This window comes from Mandrillus leucophaeus, unplaced genomic scaffold, assembly GCF_000951045.1.
Source record: "Mandrillus leucophaeus isolate KB7577 unplaced genomic scaffold, Mleu.le_1.0 Scaffold282, whole genome shotgun sequence".
NCBI lineage: Eukaryota > Metazoa > Chordata > Mammalia > Primates > Cercopithecidae > Mandrillus > Mandrillus leucophaeus.
The window spans coordinates 3175796-3197868 of NW_012102943.1; the positions used below are offsets into that span (position 1 = coordinate 3175796).

The 22073-nt window shown below is 42.4% G+C and overlaps 1 protein-coding gene across 1 annotated transcript in view; it reads left to right on the forward strand.

Annotated features, from left to right (window-relative positions):
- Positions 1-22073, forward strand: part of SH3TC2 (SH3 domain and tetratricopeptide repeats 2) — a 61737-nt gene that overhangs the window by 22455 nt on the left and 17209 nt on the right. The window contains exons 7-12 of the mRNA XM_011985392.1: positions 139-212; positions 2361-2556; positions 9167-9300; positions 12124-12165; positions 12288-13982; positions 14090-14270. Coding sequence (XP_011840782.1) covers positions 139-212; positions 2361-2556; positions 9167-9300; positions 12124-12165; positions 12288-13982; positions 14090-14270 — 2322 coding nt within the window. The remainder of the gene's footprint in view (positions 1-138; positions 213-2360; positions 2557-9166; positions 9301-12123; positions 12166-12287; positions 13983-14089; positions 14271-22073) is intronic.

Consider the following 22073-nt stretch of genomic DNA (forward strand, 5'->3'; position numbering starts at 1 on the left):
GTTCTCAATAAACGTTTGCTATCATTTAAATAAGAGAAAAAACAATACTCATCATCATCATTATAATGATGGACTGTTCTGTTCCTTGTTGCAATTTTTTGAAATCCGTATTTGCAAACCCCATATTTTCATTGGCAGGTGGTTCCTAAAGAATTATCCAGGAAGCTGTGGCCTTTCCAGGAAGAGGGATTGGACAGGCTCCTATCAGATTGGTACGGCTGAGTCAAAAACATAGTATTGTTAGGGAGATAATGTTGTCCTGTCTCTCAATTTTATCTGCAGGTTTAGAGTCAGTTGATGTGAATTTCTGTTTTGTCTCTGCTAGGAACTGGATTTAGGGAAGCCAGTTTCTGTCTGTGCACATGGTTTTCCCTGCCTGTGAAATGAGAGGTCTCAATCCAGGGGGCAGCTACAAATGCCTGCAGGTGTGGGCAGGACACACAGATGCTAGGGGGCCTGGATGGAAGGTGTTAGGGAATGGCAGGAACAATTATGGATTTTAAGATACATGAGTGAAAAAAGAGCCTGTTGTGGGCCAAATTAAATGTTTTATGAGCCAAATGCAGCCTGTGGGCTGCCTGTTTCAATCTCTGGTCAAAACATTCTCTAATTTCCCTTGGAGTTTTGTAAAATTAACTTTGAATTTAGGAAGAGTAGAAATGCCTGGCACATAAGGGTACTCAGTAAAAATTTGTTGAATAAATGAATTATACACACACACACACACACACACACACAATTTAAATAATCTCTGTATGTGTGTATACACACACATATCTGTAAGTAGTGTAGATACGTATCTACTGGATAATGAAGTCCAACACTTTTTAGACATCTAGAAATACCTTCTGTTCATCTTCATCCATAGAACTCCCCTTCACCCCCCTCCCACACACTCCTACCACAAAATACAATTTTATAAGTGCTAAACCCAAATAACACAAAAAAAGAAATAGAAGGATTATGGAACCAAGACATCAGATCTAATCAGTTATTGATGACAAGCCAGATTTTTGGCTTCCTAAAGCAGTTCAGACTTGTTAGAATGCAAGGCTTTGAAGTCAGTTCTGGGTTCAAATTCTGGCTCCCCAACTTAAAACCAAGGTGGTCTTGGCCAATCCACCTGCCCTATGTTGCAACTTCCTCATTAGTAAAATGATACAATAAAACCAACTTCAATGTTGTTATGAGAACCAAACAAAATGACATCCATAGACCACTCTGTTCAGTTTCTTATACAATGTAGATATTTAACACGTGGTAGATCTCATCAACCCATAGAACAGTGGGAATTTCTGATCTTGAAAACACAAACTAGAAACTTGACCAAAAATGTCAGAAAAAATAGGCTAGTAGCTTTAGCAGAGAAGCTAAAGCAAATATCGAAACTAAGACACATAAAAGCCATTATCTCCACCAGGGCAGGATTCATAGAGAGGCTAACCAGCAGTCGGAAGACTTTTAAGTTCTTGACCCAGTTTTGCCACACATGCGATCCTTAGACAAATCACGTACCCTCTCTCCCTCTGTAATCTGGGAAAAGGGGATTCTGATCGTTTCCTTGCCCTTTGAGGCTCTTGGGAAGACCTGAGAAAGTGAATGCAGATTGTACTTTGTAAACTGGACAGAAAAACATTTATCAAAAGGTCATTGCTAGATCTTAGCTAGGCAATTTATCAGTTTGAGTAATTACCATAGTCAGAAAGGGAGTCTTTTGGATCCTTCTAAGTCATTAGCAGCTTTCTTTTCCACCAGTGGTAATGAGGCTAATGTTCATTGAGGGTTGACCAGGTACCAGGCATTGTGCACTGTATCTCTTTGATTCTTTTTAATATTTATAAGCAGCAGGTATTCTTATTATCCCCGTTTTACAGTTGGGGAGACTGAGAGTCATAGAGGCCAAGGGAGCTGGAAGGACATGGAAAGCTTCTCTGGTCGAGTGGTTCTCACACACTGGTCTGTGGATTTGTGCCAACCATGACAAAGCATTTACATGACAGTTGCAAAATCAGACAAACCAGGACAATACAGCGAGCTTTCCAGTTTCCCATAAGCTACGTTTATTCATTTTTAAGGCATATCCACTATCTGAGAATATCTTTTTTTATGTTTGTTAAGACATCTTTTCTTCGGTGAAAGTGGATTGTAGTTCTTTTAAAAATATGTCCTAGATTGGCAAAACGAAAAGCCAATTGTGCTGAGTCATTCCTGCCCATTTTGGGGTGGGGAGAGGAGTGAAATGTTACTGGTCCTTGACATTCTAAAGTCTGGGAATCCCTCATTTTCTATTGCATTGGAAGGTGATGGGAGGCTCATCTGTTCATGTCTTCTGTAGCTGATCTGTGTGCTATTTTCCACAGGCAGAGGACGCTGTAAGGCCATGAAGAGTTATGAGCCAGAAGAAAAGGATGAACTGAGTTTCTACCAGGGAGAAAGCATTGAAATCATTGGCTTTGTCATACCTGGGCTTCAGTGGTTCATTGGAAAGTCGACGAGTTCAGGACAAATGGGCTTTGTCCCCACCAGGAACATAGATCCTGATTCTTATTCCCCAATGTGAGTATTGACAGTGAGCATATCCTGGAGCTGGGCTGCCTTTCCCAGGGTTCCCTCCTCTCTTTGAGCAGATTTGCAGTTGAGCTTCGAGGGTGCCCTGGTAACATGGAGCCAGAAAAGCACATTCTGACACCAAGGTTGATATAGAGACTGATAGAAAGGAGAGAATGCATCAGTTCAATTTATTTTAACAGGTGGTCACTGAGGACTTCCTCTGTGCAAGGAAGGAAGCAAAACTCCAAGACAAAGGGCGTGCTGTTAAGCACTGAGGGTGCGGTTTTGGTGCTTGGATCCTGCTACCCACCCTGTCTAACCACAGGGCCCCTTCAGAGGAAGGGCACACACGGGGAATAATAGACGGGCAGTGTGCTGATCCCACGTAGGGCTGGGAGGTAGGTCTCATATAGATCTTCACTCATTCAGCTGTCAAGCTGAATGCTAATGTGTGACTTCAGCATTGGCTAGGAGGGCAGAGTGCTTCTCTTACTCTTTTCTGCCTTGAACCCAGAAAGGCTGGTTCCGAGGAGCAGACCCATTTGCCTGGCCAATCAGGAGAAGGTGGCCAGCCTGCTCCACCTACCCTGTCATGGAAGGACAGAGATATGGGGTATTGCCCCATCTTTTTGGAGTGGGCTTCCTACGTGGGGATAGGAAACAGTCGAAAGCCTGGGAGCAGGAAGTACACAGGGAAAGGGAGAGTTGGCTCCTAACATTGGCACAACATAGCTCCCCACACTGGGAAAATGTGGTCCAAGAAATGTCTAAGGATCTGAACAGAGACTGAAATTCTTTCTCTTGTGGGAAATAGCCAATGAAGAGAGCAGACCAAGGGGCAGAAGCTCTGTGTAAGCCCTGCCCTTCATGGGGAGAAGAGGAGACAGAAGGTTATTTTCTCCATGTAGAAATGTGGGAGTCCAAATAACCATAAACAAGGAAGACCACTCACTGAGCTCCTGGAGAGGGATGGAGAACTATGGGGACTTGTAAGGAAGAAAAGGATATCAAGAGAACTTCATGAAGAAGGTGGCATGGGAATTAAGATTTGCACAATGTAAAATATTTCAACAGATGTTGATGGGAAAAGAGGTCATAGGCAGAAAAGTGAGTCAGTGCTCGAAGAACGACTCATGTAGTTGGGAGGAAGTTACCAGAAGGGCACTGGGGCGGCAAAGGTGGGTCCATGCTCTGGAAACCTGGGAATGTCTGTGTCAGGGCCCTGTCCTTAGCCCGGCAGAGAATGGGGAGCCACTGCATGTCTCTGAGCAAGAGTGACATATTGTGTGACTGGACCTTTTCTCTAGGAAATAAAACCTGGCTTCGGGGTAGGTGTGCATCATCAGGGGGAATCTGGAGGCAGGAGACTCGAGAAGCCCAGGGTGGCACTTAGAAAATGGTGAGAATGGAGAGGAGAGGCCACTGCTGAGGACCAGTGGACAGGAAGTCAAAGATTCCAGGAGCTTTACACATATGGATACCTGTGTTCTCCCTCCAGAGGCTGTCATGTAACTGGTCTGTATGGGGGCTGGGCAATGGTATTGATAAAAGCACCCCAGGTGTGGCTGGTGGGCAGCCAAGGTGAGAACATTGCTCTGAGCCACCCCTTCGTGTTACCGCAGGGGGAACTGAGGACCCCAGAGGTGAAAGGGCTGAACCCAAGGCCTTCCCTCTGGAACCTTAGAATCCTGACATTATATCCAGTGAACTCTGGTTAAATGTCCTCGTGATTTTAAATCCTGACATTAAATCCAATACATTCTGGTGAGAAGTCCCAGTGAAAGGGAGAAAGAATAAAGAGAATGGAAAATAGGAATGGGGGAAGAACCCTGGAGGATGCCTCCATTTACAGAGCAGAGGAAGAAGAGAGAGCACAGAGAGGAGACAGAGGAGCCACAGAGAGGAAGAAACAAGCTGTGGGGGAGGTGGGGCTGACACCTGTGCTGTCATCAGAGAGACACAGCAGGGCCAAGTGAGGAAAGGCCTTTGGGACTGGCCATTGGGAGGTCTTCCGGAAGCACAGTAGCTAAATGACTTACAGAGTTCTGGAGTCAGGCTGCCCAAAAGGCTTTCATGACCATGTGAGTACAGCTTGTGCCTCCACTGGTTTACCAGCTCTGTGTCTTTGGACACATACATTTATCTCTCCATGCCTCAGTTTTCTCATCTGTAAAATGTGTAAAATGTTAGCATTTGCCTAACAGGATTGCTGTGACTGTAAATGAGCTAATAATACACACAAATACCTTAGAATGGTGCCTGGCACTGTGTGTGTGTGTGTGTGTGTGTGTGTATGATCCACAGGCACTTGTTCTTATTGTTGTTTGTGTCATTGCCATTGTTGTGGGTGGTGATCTGGAGAGGCAGTTTTAATACGATATTGGGGACAGGTGTCATTTTCATAACTTCTATTTGGACTTCTGCACCTCACGCTAATTTACCTCAAATGACAGTAAGTCAGCACTACTGAATTAATTCAGTCATCACATTTTCACTGGCTTAGCTGTAAGGGGTCCTCTCACACTGAAGAACAGTGTCCCCCGTGCTGTGTGAGGTGGACTACGACATTCTCCCATGCCTGGTCAGTTGTGGGACCCAATGCACCAGAGGTTGCACATTTGGCACAGAAGGGGAAAATGAGCCAGCAAACAGGGAGGGAGGGGTGGCACAAGGAGAAGAGGGGAACCGGCTCCTTGCATATCCCCAAAAGCACTCGCCAGATATCAGAGCTCCTTGAATCACAGCAACCGAAACATGGGTGTTGAGCTCAGAGGAATGACCCAACTTCACGCAAGTAAGCGGCTGAAGTCTCTGCACGCTGCCTTCCGACTGGCCACTGGGTGTCACTCTTTCTCTATGTTCGTTGGGCGTCAGGGTCTGAGAAGAAATTCAGCCTTTGCTGACGTCTCCATCTTCTCCGTGTAGGTTCTCTTTTTGTGCTTGTATATTACTCCCTAAAGGATGTGTGTATACTTACGTGCCTAAATTTAAAAACTAAGTAAGATTGATAAATTAATGTACTCAAAACCAGAAAAAAGAACATTGGAAAAAAGCTAGTATTTGATAGTATTACAGTTAGAAAACATTGTTTTGTTACATCCCCTCTTTTATTCTTCATATTGCCTGTGTCTTTATAATTCAGTTTCTTGTGGCATCTATTTTTGCTACTAATAATTTTGCCATTGGTCTCATAGCCATTTCTTTGCATGCTGTGTCTACGTGTAATATATTTTATTACATATTGACAGTAGGTTGTCCCCTTCTTCTTCACAGTGTATCTATTTTAGTAGCTATTTCAGTGAAGATCTGTGGGTTATAAATACTGTCAGTCCTGAGTCTTGGCCTGTCTTAAATATATATAATACTTAAAATATATTCTTGAATGATAATTTAGCTAGGTATAGCATAACATCTTCAAAGTTTGCAGGAAAAAATAACTTTAAATATAAAATTGCAAATCCATGTTGCCAGGGCCTTGTCCATTTTGTTAGTCTTTTCAGAGAATCATTTTTTCTTTCATTGACCATCTTTATTGGTTTTTGTTTTTATAATGATACTTCATTAATGACAACATTTGCCTTGATTATTTTCTTCTACTTTCTTTGTTTTTATTTCATTAATTTATGATGTTATCTTTTATATTTAATTCATTCCATGAAATTGAACTGTCAATAGTAATTAAACCAAGAAAGGAGGCGTAGGAGAAATAGACAACTTCAAAAGACCTGTAAGCATAAAGAAATGGACATCATGTTAAAAATGATATTATTTTTATTTATTTTGCTCAGGACTTGGTGGGTTTCTTCAATATGAAGATTCATGTCTTTCTTCAGTTCTGGAAAATTTTCAGTCTTTCTTCCTTTGAATATTGCCTCTCTCTCATTCTTTTTAGTCTCTCTTCTGGAATTCCTATTACAGGTACGTTGGACTTATTCTATCCTCATTCTTGCTTAATTAGTTTTTTTATATTTTTTTATGTTTGTCACACCAGGCTAAATTCGATTGGTTTTCTTGACATAATCTTCAGTTTCACTAATTCTCACCTCTGCTATGACTAAACTTGCTGTTTAACCCACCCACATAGTTCTTTATTTCTGTGCCTTTATTTTCCATTTTCCAGGATTTGTATTTTGCTATTTTTCATATATAGCTGTTTCTTCTCACAGTGTTCCATCTTTTCGTTGTAGCTTCTATTTTTTCTAATTATTTCACCTTTTTAATCACTCTTATAAATTCTTCTTCAGATTATTGTCATTTCTAGTTTTTTTTTTAGTGTTAATATAGTTATTTGTGCACTGTTAGCTCTCTTTGTGAATAGTTCATTTTATTGCATGGTTTGTATTTTTTGTTACATGAACTGATTTTCAACATTTTAAAAGATGGGCTTTATATGGATCCTGGACTGAGGAAAACCTTGCTGACTAGGTTTTGCATTTGCTTCTCCTGGAACCTTAGGAAGTAATGATCCAAGACTGATTTTTTACTGTTAATTCCTGGAACATGGTAGCAACACCAGGTAGTGGAAATTCAGATCCCACACGTCCCAGTGGCATAAGCCTAGGTGTTTGATGTTTTCCAGGAACTCAAATAGGTGAAAACTGTGTTCTCGGCAGGTAGGAAGAAATTTTCCAATCTGCTCTTTACAGCAGTTGAACCCTTTCAGACTGCAGGGAGTTTAATTTGGCTCCCTGCTTCAGGCAGGTCTGAGTCACATCTCCTGTCCTTGGGGTGGGCATTAGAAGGTCAACCCCAGTTTTGAAGGCCAAAGTCCCAGCTGAAACCACCAGGGGCTCTGGGCCATCCGCTCTTACCTGCCAGTCTGGGTTTGGTTTTTGCTTATGTTACTGGCTTCCAGTGATTTCCCTTTCTTTCTTTAAAGAATGTACTAAAATATTCATCTTTGTTACATTTTGTCCAGGATTTTTCTGTAGATATGGAGGAAAGTGGCCCTTTTAGAGCCCTTCAACATGCCATATTGCCAGAAGCTTTGCCATGTTCTTCTAACCCAGTTTTCATGTTTGGAAATCTCAAATGCAATTTGTTAAGCTTCTTGGCCTTTCTCTAAATTCTAAATTCTCTAAGTTGTCCTGGAACTCAGGACTTTAGTAGATGCTGTGAGGCAATGCACACAGAGGTAGAAGACCTCAGTTTTAGTTTCAGCTTTACCACTTTCTAGCCATGCAATTCTTAGCGTGTCACTGAACCGTTCTGAATCCTTTTCTTAATCTACAAACATGGATTTAAAAAACCTGCACCATAAGTTGTTATCAACAGTAAATGAAATAGTAAATGTAGGAATACATTGTAAAACTGAAGAGATCTATGAAACTTCGGAATCAACTTACCCCAATTGAACTTAGTTGTAGATTTCAATTACATGCTGTTTTGAGATTGGAAGCTTCCATGGTATTGGGGAGAATCTAGTGACCAGCCCAGGGAGATGGGGACCCAGTAAGTGTGGTGCTATTATTAGTTTTCTCATCACGGGCTTTCAAACTACATTTACCTGAGTTATGGGGACAAATGGTAATGGCTGATTACAGTACCCCCATCCCATCCCCTCCTTGAACACTGCTTTAACTAGAGAAGTTCTTATGTCCTGCTCTACCACTCCCTAACCACCAACTTCATTTTGCTGTGCCTCAGTTTATTCATCTGTAAAAAGGATAAGAGTAGTACCTGCCTTGTATGGCAAATGTGTGGATTAAATAAAATAACAGTATCTGGTTTTTCATATCACTTCCTTCCAAAGTATTAGCTACTATCAACTCCTGGGTTTCCAAGTTAATTTTGTTTTAAAAATGGGTTCTGACATTAAAACATTCTCTTTTTAGTACTAAAAGTGACCTAAAAAATTGTTCAGCTAGATGCAATCCAGTAGCTTCTAAGGCACTTCTAGTTTTTAAATTACTCAATTCTGTAACAAATCTCCAGTGAGCAAATTAGGCTTAACAGTTAGTTTATACAACAGCATGAGTATCAAGATCTCTATTGTTTATAATCATTTCTTTCAGCTCCCCTGATCTTCCTTTTACCCACTTCTTTCCCTTAGTGATTCCAATCCTCTTAATGTTGACTAGACTGTTGTTCTATGCCATGGAATCAGACCTTAACAATGGTGAAAGATTCCTCTGACTATGGTCAGATTTTCTTCATTGTTCCTCTAGATTGTGTCACTTGTCCCTCACTTTTTATTGAAATAACCTAAGGACAAATATACCTTTTAAATGGTCCCTTTTCAACACTTCCATTTAGAGCAATCAGTTCCTTTTTCTTCCATTAAAGATGGGTACCATGGGGTCTCAAAGAATGGGTAGAGGTTGAGAGAAGGGGCTTTGTATTTCTTGGGAGATGGGGTTTTAAGAGGAGGGGTGTTTTCATCCCCACTTTGACCTACCGGACAACCATACCCCTCAGTTCTCCCAGCATGATGTGCAATAGCTCTTCTTTTTTGGGGGTATAAATACAGTATGCAACGGTGAGATGAGGAATCCAGTTTCATCTACGGGCAGATGGCTCGACGGCTTTTCTGCATCCTCCACTACATCCTAGAGAAGAGGAGATGGAGTCTGAAGCCTTGTACTAATCTGTCTCTACGTTTTTTGCCCCGATGCAGGAGCAGGAACTTTGCCTTTTTCAGTGATGAGGAGAGATGCTCCCTGTTGGCCCTGGGAAGTGATAAGCAGACTGAATGTTGCAGCTTCCTCCACACTCTTGCTCGCACTGACATCACATCTGTATACCGGCTCAGTGAGTGTTGGTCCTCAGACACCTTCAAAAGCCTGCGGTCCTCAAGAATAAGATAGTGTCCCTAACCAGGAGTATTCTAATCCTATTCATGAATTTGGGTGGCCATGACCACTATTCTGTTGATGACCTGAATCGTATTTGATTAGCAGCATTTCACTTCAGATTCCAGGTAATTCTGGGGTTGCAGGGGAACTATGAGACATGATGAAACCAACTTACCTATATCATGGGTGGTCGGCTGTATTGGGTCTTCCCTCCTAATCATGGGAAAGGAGAACTTCCTGAGTCCTGGCTGAGGTACCTTCTAGGACTGAAGTAGGCCCCCGGTGACTTGGGTGGGGCTGCAAATGTTACCGCTGTGAAAAGGCCTTAAGGGATGATTGCTTGTCTCACATTACAGATTGGGAAACAGGCCTCAAAGAATTAGTGCCTGAGCTAGGATGAGAACTGCTAGTCAGAGCAATCCACTTTACCACACTTCCCCCTACACAAAATGACACTGAATTGTTGGATGTGTTAGTCTTGGATGTTTTCTATGTCACAGAATCAGATCTCAACAATTGTGAAAGATTCCTCTGACAAACTGACTAGTTTTCAGCAGTGTCTGAAGGACAGACTGACTGAATGAATGATATGCATTTCCCTTACTTTGAGAAAGGCCTGCTGCTCTGTGTCAGGGAGTACATTTTCTTATTGATGGTGACTTGAGGAAGAATTTTTGTTTCTCCCATCTCTTTATCGAGGGTGACGTTGTGTCCGCTCCTGTGTAGCCAGATTAGATGATCCATATTTTATGGATACAGTCAGAGATTCTGCTGAAAAGGCCCTCGGGCCATCTCCCAGGAGTAGAGCGGGGAGCTGAGAGCTTTGTCCGTGCATAAAGAGCATTTGTGAAAGCATTTGCCTCAGGCATCAGCACCCTGTCCTAGCAGAGCTTTCTTGCCACAAGCCACAAGCAGCTCACACTGCCTTATGAGGTTGAGCAGGAAGCTAGAGTTGTAAGCACTGCCTAGTAGATGGGAGCCTGATGTCTGAAAATTGAGGTGTACTAGCAGTGTTCCTTGGGGAGAAGGCCTGGGGTGCAGACTTGGATCATGATTTCTGCCAGCTGTTGGTCCAGTGGTGGGGAGGATGCAAGAGGAGGCCCCAGACAGCACTTGCCTCTCACTCAAAGATCAGGAATGCAGCTCTGCAGCGTGCAGTCTGCACCTTAGGGTTGTGCAGGCTGCCCCAGCACCAAGGCAAGCAGCAGAATATCTTGTTGGTAAATTGCAGCTTCCCCAAAGCTTACACCTAGGGAAGGATGGCCCTCTGTAATTCTTCCTCCTAGAGAGGGGTCACCACTTTGTAAACTTGCGCATCACTCATGCTCCTGGTGTCCTGGCCAGGAGAGAAGAGGTGGCCCACGAGGGTCATGTGCCCCTGCACATCAGAGAGGCCAGCGGGCTTGAACAGCTCTCCTTAGCCAAGCTCTACAGCTCTCCATCTTGAGCTGCGGGGCTTTCTACCCTTTGGGGGTTGCAGATCTGGAGTTTCTGCAATGACAGTCTCTGGAGAAGCCCTCTCTGGAGAACAGCAGGAAAAGGTTTGACTTGGTGAGGGGCTTGCTGGTCCTCAAAGTTCACTGGAGAACTCAGGGTGGTGGCACAGACAGTTGTTACTTCTCTGCTAAGAAGAGGTAGAATCTTCCCTCGAGCAGCTGCCATCCTGTGAAGTGTGAAGCTAGCCTTCACTCCACAGTTCCGCTGAGGCTGTTTTAGCTAACAGCGGTCACTTCTTCACTGCCAAACCCAAGCTGTCTTCTTGGTTCTTACCTAGTCCGGTTGTACTTGGTGGCATTGGGTGGCTATGTTTTAAGTCACCTTGGTCTCTGTAACCCCCTTTTCTCTCTGACTGTGCCTTTTCAGTCTCCCTCACTGGCTACTGGCTGCCAGTGAGTTGCTCAGGCTTAGTAACAAACTCCCCCTCCCTCACTCCCCTTACTGCTTTTCTTTTCCCCCACATGCCTCACCTGTGTGATCACATTTAGTCCTGGGACTCTGGCCAGCAATGTGTGACGTGCTGTGGGTCACAAACCTGTGTTTGCAAAGTCTCAGTTTTTCTCCTTGGCTCTAGACCTACATCATGATCTGCCTAGAGCTCCTGCAGGTACCTCAAACCCCGAATGTCTAAAACTGCACTCCAGATTCTCCCATCCTCTACTTCATCCTCAGACGCATCCTTGCTCCTTTTTATTTGCCCTTCACTTCTGGCCCCTCGCCCCTGCCGCTTTTACAAACACAGTGTCCAGCCGAATGGATACATGGAACCAAGGTCTGACAAGTGGATGAATGATGAATGAATGGAGAGGGAAGAAGCAAGGATGTGATACATTTGGGAGTGGGAGGAAGCACCATGTGCTCCCACATGCTCTGTGCTGGGAGTTGTGTCCTGACTCCATCGTGAACTCGCTGAGAGATTTGGGAGCCGCATCTCTCTGATCTTCAGATTCGATCACAGCCTCCACTGTCCCCACCCCCCATCCCCTTACAGTACCCACACCTCTTGACATACAGCCTGTGTTTCCAGCTTTTCTTCTAGGGCTCTGAGTTTCACGTATACCTTAGTCCCCAACTGTAAAGTGCATGGGTTAAACAAGATGATTAGGCCCCTGCAGCTCTTAAGATGATGGTGAAAGGATAATTCTGCCCTGTTCCTTAATGATGACTGAAGGTCTTAAATGCCAAGTCTCCTAAGGGGCTACTGGTCTGGGGTACACCTGGAGGCATGGGCCTGATGGCCCATCCTGACCTAACACCAGATCTGTTCTTCATCTCTACTTAGGTGGGTTTGAATCCATCCAGAATCCTCCAAATGATCTGAGTGGTGAGTAGCGATCATGCTGAACCTGACATTCATCCTTGAGGACAGCACTTCTGTCCTCTTGCCAAGAGCGGCCACCTTAGGTGGAGGTGCCCAAGGTTGCTCAACTTTGCCTGTCCTTACAGCATCCCAGCCCGAAGGCTTCAAGGAGGTCAGGCCTGGCAGAGCCTGGGAGGAGCATCAGGCCGTGGGCTCCAGACAGTCCAGCAGCTCTGAGGACTCCAGCCTGGAGGAGGAGCTCCTCTCGGCCACCTCAGACAGCTATCACCTGCCGGAGCCCGATGACCTTGATGACCCGGAACTGCTCATGGACCTAAGCACTGATCAGGAGGAGGAGGCTGAGAACTTCACCCCCATATTGGCTTTTCTGGATCATGAGGGTTATGCCGACCACTTTAAGAGTCTCTATGACTTCTCCTTCTCTTTCCTCACTTCTTCCTTTTATAGCTTCTCTGAGGAGGATGAGTTTGTGGCCTACCTGGAGGCATCAAGAAAGTGGGCCAAGAAGAGCCACATGACCTGGGCCCATGCCCGGCTCTGCTTCCTCCTGGGCCGGCTGAGCGTCAGGAAGGTCAAACTCTCTCAGGCCAGGGTGTACTTTGAGGAGGCCATCCACATTCTCAATGGAGCATTTGAGGACCTATGCTTGGTGGCCGCTCTGTACATCAATTTGGCTGCCATCTACCTGAAGCAGAGGCTGAGACATAAAGGCTCCACCCTGTTGGAAAAGGCAGGTGCCCTGCTGGCCTGCCTGCCTGACCGTGAGTCTAGTGCCAAGCATGAACTTGACGTAGTGGCCTACGTGCTGCGCCAGGGGATCGTGGTGGGCAGCAGCCCGCTGGAGGCCAGGGCCTGCTTTCTGGCCATCCGCTTGCTCCTGAGCCTAGGCCGGCACGAGGAAGTCCTGCCCTTCGCCGAGCGCCTGCAGCTCCTCTCTGGACACCCTCCTGCCTCTGAGGCTGTGGCTAGTGTTCTGAGTTTTCTGTATGACAAAAAATATCTTCCACACCTTGCAGTGGCCTCCGTCCAGCAACATGGTATCCAGAGTGCCCAAGGGATGTCTCTTCCTATTTGGCAGGTCCACCTGGTCCTCCAGAACACAACCAAGCTCCTTGGCGTTCCCTCCCCAGGCTGGGGTGAAGTTTCTGCCTTGGCCTGCCCAATGCTCAGACAGGCCCTGGCTGCCTGTGAGGAACTAGCAGACCGGAGCACCCAGAGGGCCCTGTGTCTCATCCTTTCCAAAGTGTACCTCCAGCACAGGTCTCCTGACGGTGCCATCCACTACCTGAGCCAGGCCTTGGTGCTAGGGCAGCTGCTCGGTGAGCAGGAATCCTTTGAGTCTTCTCTCTGCCTGGCGTGGGCCTATCTCTTAGCCAGCCAGGCCAAGAAGGCTTTGGATGTGCTTGAGCCACTGCTAGGCTCCCTGAAGGAGACAGAGAGTCTCACTCAAAGGGGAGTCGTCTATAATCTCCTGGGACTTGCACTCCAAGGTGAAGGCCGGGTGAACAGGGCAGCCAAGAGCTATCTTCGGGCCTTGAACAGAGCCCAGGAGGTGGGAGATGTGCGTAACCAGGCAGTGGCTATGGCCAATCTTGGCCACCTAAGCCTTAAGTCCTGGGCTCAGCATCCAGCCAGAAACTATCTCCTGCAGACTGTACGACTCTATTGTGAACTTCAGGCCAGTAAGGAGACAGACATGGAATTAGTACAGGTGTTTCTCTGGTTGGCCCAAGTTCTGGTGTCTGGACACCAGCTGACCCATGGCCTTCTTTGTTATGAAACGGCATTGCTGTTTGGCTTAAGGCATCGACACCTAAAGAGTAAGTATGTCCCATGCTGCTGGGAAGCTATAGAGAAAACTGTTGAAGCAAGTTTTGTCTGTTTCCTATCACAAGTCATCTCATTCATGTTCCTGCTTTGTGTTCAGGTCAGCTTCAGGCCACCAAATCCCTCTGCCATTTCTACAGCTCTGTGTCCCCAAATCCTGAGGCATGTATCACCTACCACGAGCACTGGCTGGCCCTGGCTCAGCAACTCAGGGACCGGGAGATGGAAGGGAGGCTGCTGGAGTCCCTAGGGCAGCTTTATCGGAACCTCAACACCGCCAGGTGAGTCAGGGCTCAGGAACTGTCCTAGAAGTAGCTTTCCTTCCTTAGGGAGAAGCAGTGTTCTTTTCCACAGGAAGCCAAGTCCAAATGTACACGGTATAGGAGGGGCACTGTGCAAAAGAGCAAGGGCTCTGCAGCCACCACAGTGCATCCATCACTTATTAGTGGTGTGGCCTTGGGCAAACTGTTTAATTTCCCCATGTCTCAGTTTCCTCATCAGCCAAAGGAGGATAATAATGGCATCTATCTTACAGTGTTATTGTGAAGAATAAATGAGTTAATGCTCATAAAACACTCATAATTGTGCCTGATACATAGGTAGGTCTCAGTAATGTTAACTATGCCACTATTACTTGTGTGTTTCTATAACCCTATCCCTATCATGGGATCATGGCTGAGGGTGCATAATTCAGAGAAGTGGCAGTTATACCAAGGACAGAGGAACCTTCAGGAGGTCTTCATTACCGAGGGCAATTGGTTTTAAAGAAAGGACACCCCCACTGAAAGCAGGGGTGTAAAATATCAAGGTAAAAAAAACTTTTATTGGGAACTTACCTTTAAAATGAAATTGTAGATTATGAAATGAAGTGTGTTTTCACCTTTTAGTTAAGAATATTTAGATTATAATTTCAACTATGCATTAAGTCTTAGAATAAACATGGAATAAAAGGAGTGTTGACTTTTTGGCTTAATTGTGCTGACAAAATTATGTGACAGCACAATGGGGCATTCTTTGTTTTGTGATTGATTTTTTAGCACTACCTTAAAAATCCTCATTTTTTAAAAAAGAAATCAAAACTTAACAGTTTAACCCAAATGCCTCCTTTAACCCTTTGGTATTCACATTATTATCACTTGCAGATTTTGCCATCTTCTGTTTATTTTCTCTTCATTGTTTCTTCACTGGTCTAATGCTGCTTCATCCTCATTTGCCAGTGGGCAGACTGAAGTTCTGCTTTGTAACAAGCCTTAAATTGATTCCATTAAATCCTGCATGGTTTGCAGGATCTTCAAGTTCACTTTGCAACAGATTTGCCTTGCAGGATTCCATTCATAATTATAAATGACTTCTAAAATACAGCATACAGAATAGCTTGTAAATTCGCTACTGTTAAGCAGAGAGAGAGGTGGTTGAGGAGAAGATAATTAAATGAAATTTTTTTTTTTTTTTTTTTTTTTTGCATTTCTAAGCAACATGGTAACTGTGTGCACCTGGACAATCAGATAAGGAATAATCAGATAATGAATTCCACTCCCCCTTCTCTTTCTCCTCCAGTCTGTCTCCCTCTCACTCTCCTTCACTCTTTCCCTCTCTTACAAGAATCAGGTATCCTCCAAACCTCCTGCTGTCTTTGCCTTCAGTCCCAGGGAGGGAGCTTTGGATCCATGCAGCATGTGAGGAGTCAGGAGGCCCCAGCTCCACCCTGCTTTAATTCTAGGACACCCTAGGAGTCTGAATGCTTCTGGAGAAGATCCAGAAGGCAGGCTTGAATTAACTATTGAGATGACATAGTCATATGCTCATGGTGAAGTATTGTAGGATTGGGCTCCTGATCCTGCCATGACCTAATAATGTATCCTTAAATAAGTCACTTTTCCTCTTGGTCTCCTTCTGTCTGTAAAGATAAGTTGAATCAGGTACCTTCCAGCTGTAAAACGTTGAGTCTGGGACCAGCTAGTTATGCTATTCTGACACTGAATATTCATACTAGAATTCCTGCTGCTTCCAAAGTGTATTGAATTTTTGGTGCAGATTCTTAAAGTTGTGGGCTTTCTAGGGTGCCTTTGAAATCAGAGACCTCAGCTTTTAGGGGTTGAAAGACTTTGTAGTATGTTCAGAAGGTCTTGTGGGCAGACATTATGTCTAGCACAGAGCTTGGCACAGAAGAGACATACAGTGCATGTGTGTTTAGAGTAGCCAAGTCATTAGTGAGTAACTTAGTCCACTAGCTCACAGTCCTTGAGCTGAAGCTATATGCTGACACGGCTACTGATGATTATGATGGAGAATGGTGGAGCTTTGTGTGGGGGAGTCCCTGGCTCCTTTGCTTAGGGCTCAGGTAAGGAAAGAAAGGTGTTTGCAGCTTGAAGGCAGGCTCTTTGGTCTTTAGTGACCAGCACAGTAGCCGCAGTGCCATGAGTGGAACCTCAGCTGCCCATTCCAACAGCCCTTTGAGAACACTGGCCTATACAGTATTAGCCACAGAACACGGTGTGTCTTTTCTTAGGGATTCTCCTCTGATAAAGAACCAAATTACATATAGTGAAGTAGAATATCAGAGATTTGATATTCTACTTCGTGAGGAACATAGTTTTTTCTAAAATTATGTAGTTGCTTAAGGTTAAAAAGCATTACACCTTTTTAACCAGGCTGAGGCAGGTGGATCACTTGAGATCAGGAGTTCAAAACCAGCCTGATCAACATGGTGAAACCCTGTCTCTACTAAAAATACAAAAAAGTTAGCCAGGCGTGGTGGTGGGTGCCTGTAATCCCAGCTACTTGGGAGGCAGAGGCAGGAGAATTGCTTGAACCTGGGAGGCGGAGGTTGCAGCAAGCCGCGGTCACATCACAGCACTCCAGCCTGGGTGACACAGCGAGACTGTGTCTCAAAAGGAAAAAAACAACAACAAAAAAAGGTTACACTAGTATTGAAGGTTATAGGTGAAAAATAAAGGTTCCCTTCCAACTTCCCTTTCCTTGATACTTTCCTGAAGTAACTACTTAAAGATTTTAAAATACCCATGAAGGAATATTTCATGCATATTAAAGATTATATATGATACATATTTTCTATCTTAAATAAATATTAGATATATTAAATATAATATGCACATGTTTTAGTTACATAAATGGAATCAAGATAAAATTTCTATTACATAATATACTGTTCTCTTACTTGCTTTTTTTCATTTAAAAATATCACTGTGAAATGTCAATCCAACATTTTATCACACTATGGGAGCCCTTCCATTGTGTCAGGCACTGTGGTAGGTATTGGGGAATTCAGTGGTTAGAAAAAACAATCCAAATACCCACAAACAGAACAGTCTGCCCTGTGTAAGAGTGAGCTTGTTGCCTTTACAAGTATTCAAACGAGACCGACTATTCAAAAATTTTATTAAAGAGTTTCTTGAATTGAGCTGGATCTGGAACTACGTACTAACAGTTTTATTGAGGTTTAATTACACACCATAAAATTCAGCCTTTTGAAGTGTGCGATTTAGTTTTCAGTATATTCACACAGTTGTGAATATCACCACTATCTGATTTCAGAACATTTTCATGGCCCCTGAAAGAAAGCCTGTACCCATCAGCAGTCACTCGTCATTACCCAACCTCGCTTCAACCCTGGAAACCACTAATCTACTTTCTGTCTCTATGGATTTGCCTATTCTGGACATTTGATATAAATGGAATCATACAGTATTTGTCCTTTTGTGTCTGGCTTCTTTCACTTAGCATAATGTTTTCAAGGTTCATCCATGTTGTCACATGTATCAATATTTCATTACTTTTTATGGCCGAATAATATTTTGTTGTACTGATATGACACATTTGTTCATTCCTTCATCAGTTGATGGACATTTGAATTGTTTCTGCTTTGTGGCTATTATGAATAATGCTGTTGCAAACATTCATGAACAAATTTTTGTGTGAAGAAGTGTTTTTGTTTCTCTTGGGTAAACCTAGGAGCAAAATTACAGAGTCACACCATAATTCTATATTTAAACTTTTGGGGACCTGCTAGGTTGTTTTTAAAAGTGGCTGCACTATTTTTCATTCCTGTTAGCAATGCATAAGGGTTCCAATGTCTCTCATCTTCACCACCACTTGTTAGTGTCTGTCTTTTTAAATTTTAGTCATCCTAGCGGGAGTGAAACTGTATCTCATTGTGGTTTTGACTTACATTTTCCTAATGACTAAAGATATTGAGCATCATTTCATGTGCTTCTGGCCCTTTGCATATCTTTGAAGAAATGTCTATTCACTTGTCCATTTTTTAAATTGGGTTGTTTGTCTTTTGATTTTTGAGTTGTAAAAATTCTTTATATATTCTGGATACAAGTCCCTTATCAGATATATGATTTACAAATATTTTTTCCCAGCCCGTGGTTTGTCTTTTCACTTCTTGATCCCTCATAGAATGAGTTGGGAAATATTCCTTCCTTTTCAATTTCTTGAAAGAGTTTGTGAAGGATTGGTGTCAATTCTCCTTTAAACATTTGATGAAATTCACCAGTGAAGACTTCTAAGTCTTGACTTACCTTTGTAAGGAGTTTTTTTGTTTTGTTTTTGAAAATTGCTAATTCAATATCATTAGTTGTTATAGGTTTATTTAGATTTTCTATTTCTTTTGGAACAGTTTTGGTAGTTTTTGTCTTTCTTGGAATTTGTCCATTTCATCTAAATTAACTAATTTGTTGGTACACAATTGTTCATAGTATTCTTTTATAATCTTTTTATAATTTCTATAAAGTTGGTAGTATTGTCCACTTTAATTCCTGAGACTCTTCTCTCTTTTTATTCTTGATCAGACTAGCCAAAGATCTGTCATTAAAAACAATTTTTAAACAAATTAAATGTTGGCTTTATTGATTTTTTTCTATTCTCTATATCACGTATTTTTGCTCTCATCTTTATTATTTTCTTTCCTCTGTTTGCTTTGGGTTTACTTTGTTCTTTTTGTCTAGTGTCTTAAGGTAGAATATTAGGTTATTGATTTGAGATCTTTTTCTCTTTTAATATAAGCATTTACAGCCGTAAATGTTCCTCTGAGTTTTGTGCCTATGCCATTTTATATATCTCAGTATGCTGTGTTTATTGTCATTCATCTGAAAGTAGTTTCTAATATCCTTTGTGATTCTTCTTCAGTTCACTGGTTATTTAGGAGTATGTTGTTTAATTTTCACATATTTGTGAATTTTCCAAATTTCCTTCTGTTACTGATTTCTAATTTCATTTCATTGTGGTGGGAAAACAAACTTTGTATGATTGTATTCTTTTTACATTTGCTGAGATTTGTTTGGTGGCCCAACATATGGTCTATTCTGAAGGATGTTCCATGTAAACTTGAGAAGAATGTGTATTCTGTTGTTTGGTGTAGTCTATAAATATCTTTTAGGTCTAATTAAATTTTTTTATTTCCTTGTTGTTCTTATGTCTAGTTCTTCTATCCATTATTGAAAGTGTGTTATTAAAATCTCTAATTGTTGTTGAGTTGTCTATTTCTCCCTTCCATTCTGTCAGCTTTTTCTATATGTATTTTGGGGCATTGTTATTAGGTGCTGTATGTATGTTTATAATTATACCTTTTTGATGGATTGAGTCTATTATCATTATAAAATGTCCTTCATTGTCTTTAATAACAATTTTGATCTTTTTATCTGATATTAGCATAGCCACTCTAGCTCTCTTTGATTACTGTTAACATGGTCTATGCTTTTAGTCTATTTGTGTCTTTGAATCTAAAGTATGTCTCTTGTAGGCAGCATATAGTAGAAACATTTTCTTTCCTCTCTGTTCTTCAATGTTTGTCTTTTAACTAGAGTGTTTAATACATTTACATTTAATTACAAGTAAGACAGGATTTATGTCTGCAATTTTGCTATTTTTTCTCTATATTAATAGCTTATATCTTTTTGTTTTTCTGTTTCTCCATTACTGCATTCTTTTGTGTTAAATAGATTTTTTCTTGTATATTATTTTAATTTCCTTGTTATTTCTTATCCTGTATTTCTTTCAGTTATTTTCTTAATGGTTACTCTGGGATAATAATTAGCTTTTTTTTAAAAAATAAAAATCTTAGCCGTTTCCTGGTCATGCCCACAGCCCTGCACATGCATGTGGTCTTCTAGATTCCCAGGAATATGTTAGAACTTTTAAGACTTTTTATGGACCTCTCATTTCCCAACTTTTCCTCTCGTGTGTGTGTTGGTTTTTTTTGACCTTTTCTTGTTTGCTCTGAATGTTTTCACCACCTAAGGCAGTGACCATATTAAACAATTGCTGCTGATTATTTTTGACATATGCCTCAGGGAAAAGGCTGTTCTTCACTGAGTGAGCTCTGAGTGAGGTTAAATGAAAACAAGCCCTGTGAGCAGAGGCTTCCAGGGAACTTCCAAACAGATCAAACAGTAACAGTTCCCTGGGGATGGAACTTTGGGGGATTTCAAGCTCATTGTCTCCTTCAGTGGTTGCTAGGTTGCTGGTTTTTCCAGCTACCATTATTGTGAGGCTGTTTGTTTTTAAGTGTACCACAGAGCTAGGGACAAGCAAGATGTCTCTAAGGCAAGTTGAAAAGCAATGAAGCTCACTTTCATAACAAGATTCAGCCGTTTTCCTGAATAAACACTCCTTGCAAACCTTTGCTTAATATCCAGAGTTCTGAAAAATTTTATTTAGATAATTATTGCCTGTTCTCATTGCTTTTATAGAGGAGTAAATTTTTGGAAATTTTTACTCCATTGTTCTGTAAATTGATCTAGATTATGATTTTTAATTTGAATAGTTTATAGTTTTAAACTCCAAGATTACTATTTGTACAATTGGGAGGAAATAAATATCTACTTTTCCTTTACCACTAATATGAGTGATACTGAATGGAAGATTGGGAAATACTTTAGGTGTTAGAGGAAACCCCTGTACACATAAGGTCATTGTCCCTTTGCAGAATGGCCAGTTCAACGAAGAAAACATACTGTGATGCTGTATTTATTTAGCATGTGTAAATCACCTTTTCCTACAGAACACTTAAAAAAAATATAAAAGAACAAAGACCAACTACAGATGCAGATAAACGGGTGTTTCTATGTACCTGGGGGTGGTTACTGTAAATTAGCACTAAGCTTCCTGGTAGCTGAGTAAAAAGGGGAAAGCTGTATGAGGTTCTCACTGTCTGACAAAAGAACATAAACACATGTGTCTGTTGGAGCAATTTTTTTCCTGGCACAGATTGCTTAGGAGGAATTTATTAAGTGGGTCTTGATGTAATGGACAGATTTCTTCAACTAAATTCCCCTCTAGGGATTTGCATTCTCACAAAGCTCAAAGCCACAGCAAGCAAAAGCAGGAAGTGTTCACTGGAAGAAGCGGCAGGCTTCTGTAGGGGCAGGTTTGGAGGGAAAGAAGACAATGCTTTCAAGCAAAGGAGGGGGGTGATCTGTCAGGGAAGACTTTATCAAGGCAGTAGCATTTGAGGAGGCCCTTGAAGGATAAGTAATATTTTGAAAAGTGGAGAAGGGTAGGTTTTAGGTGGAGGGAATAGCAGTAGGCATGGAGAGGTCAGGACACATTTGAAAGACATTTTGTAGATTTAACAGATAGGTTTTGGTGATCAGTTGGCTATGGGTAGTGACATGGTTTGGCTGTGTCCCCACCCAAATCTTATCTCGAATTGTTGCTCACATAATTCCCATGTGTTGTGGGAGGGGTCTGGTGGGAGGTAATTGAGTTATGGCGTGGTTTCCCCCATACTCTTCTCGTGGTAGTGAATAAGTCTCATGAGATCTGATGATTTTATAACAGGAAACCCCTTTTGCTTGGCTCTCATTCTCTCTCTTGCCTTCTGCCATGTGAGAAGTGCCTTTCACCTTCTACCGTGATTGTGAGGCCTTCCCAACCACATGGAACTGAGAGTCCATTAAACTTCTTTTTCTTTATAATTTACCCAGTCTTGGGTATGTTTTTATCAGCAGTGGGAAAATGGACTAACATAGGTGCAATGAAGACTCAACTTCTTCCCTAGAAGGAGATATTGAGGTTGGTAGGCATGGGGGCGAGGGGTTACATTGGGCATCCAGATC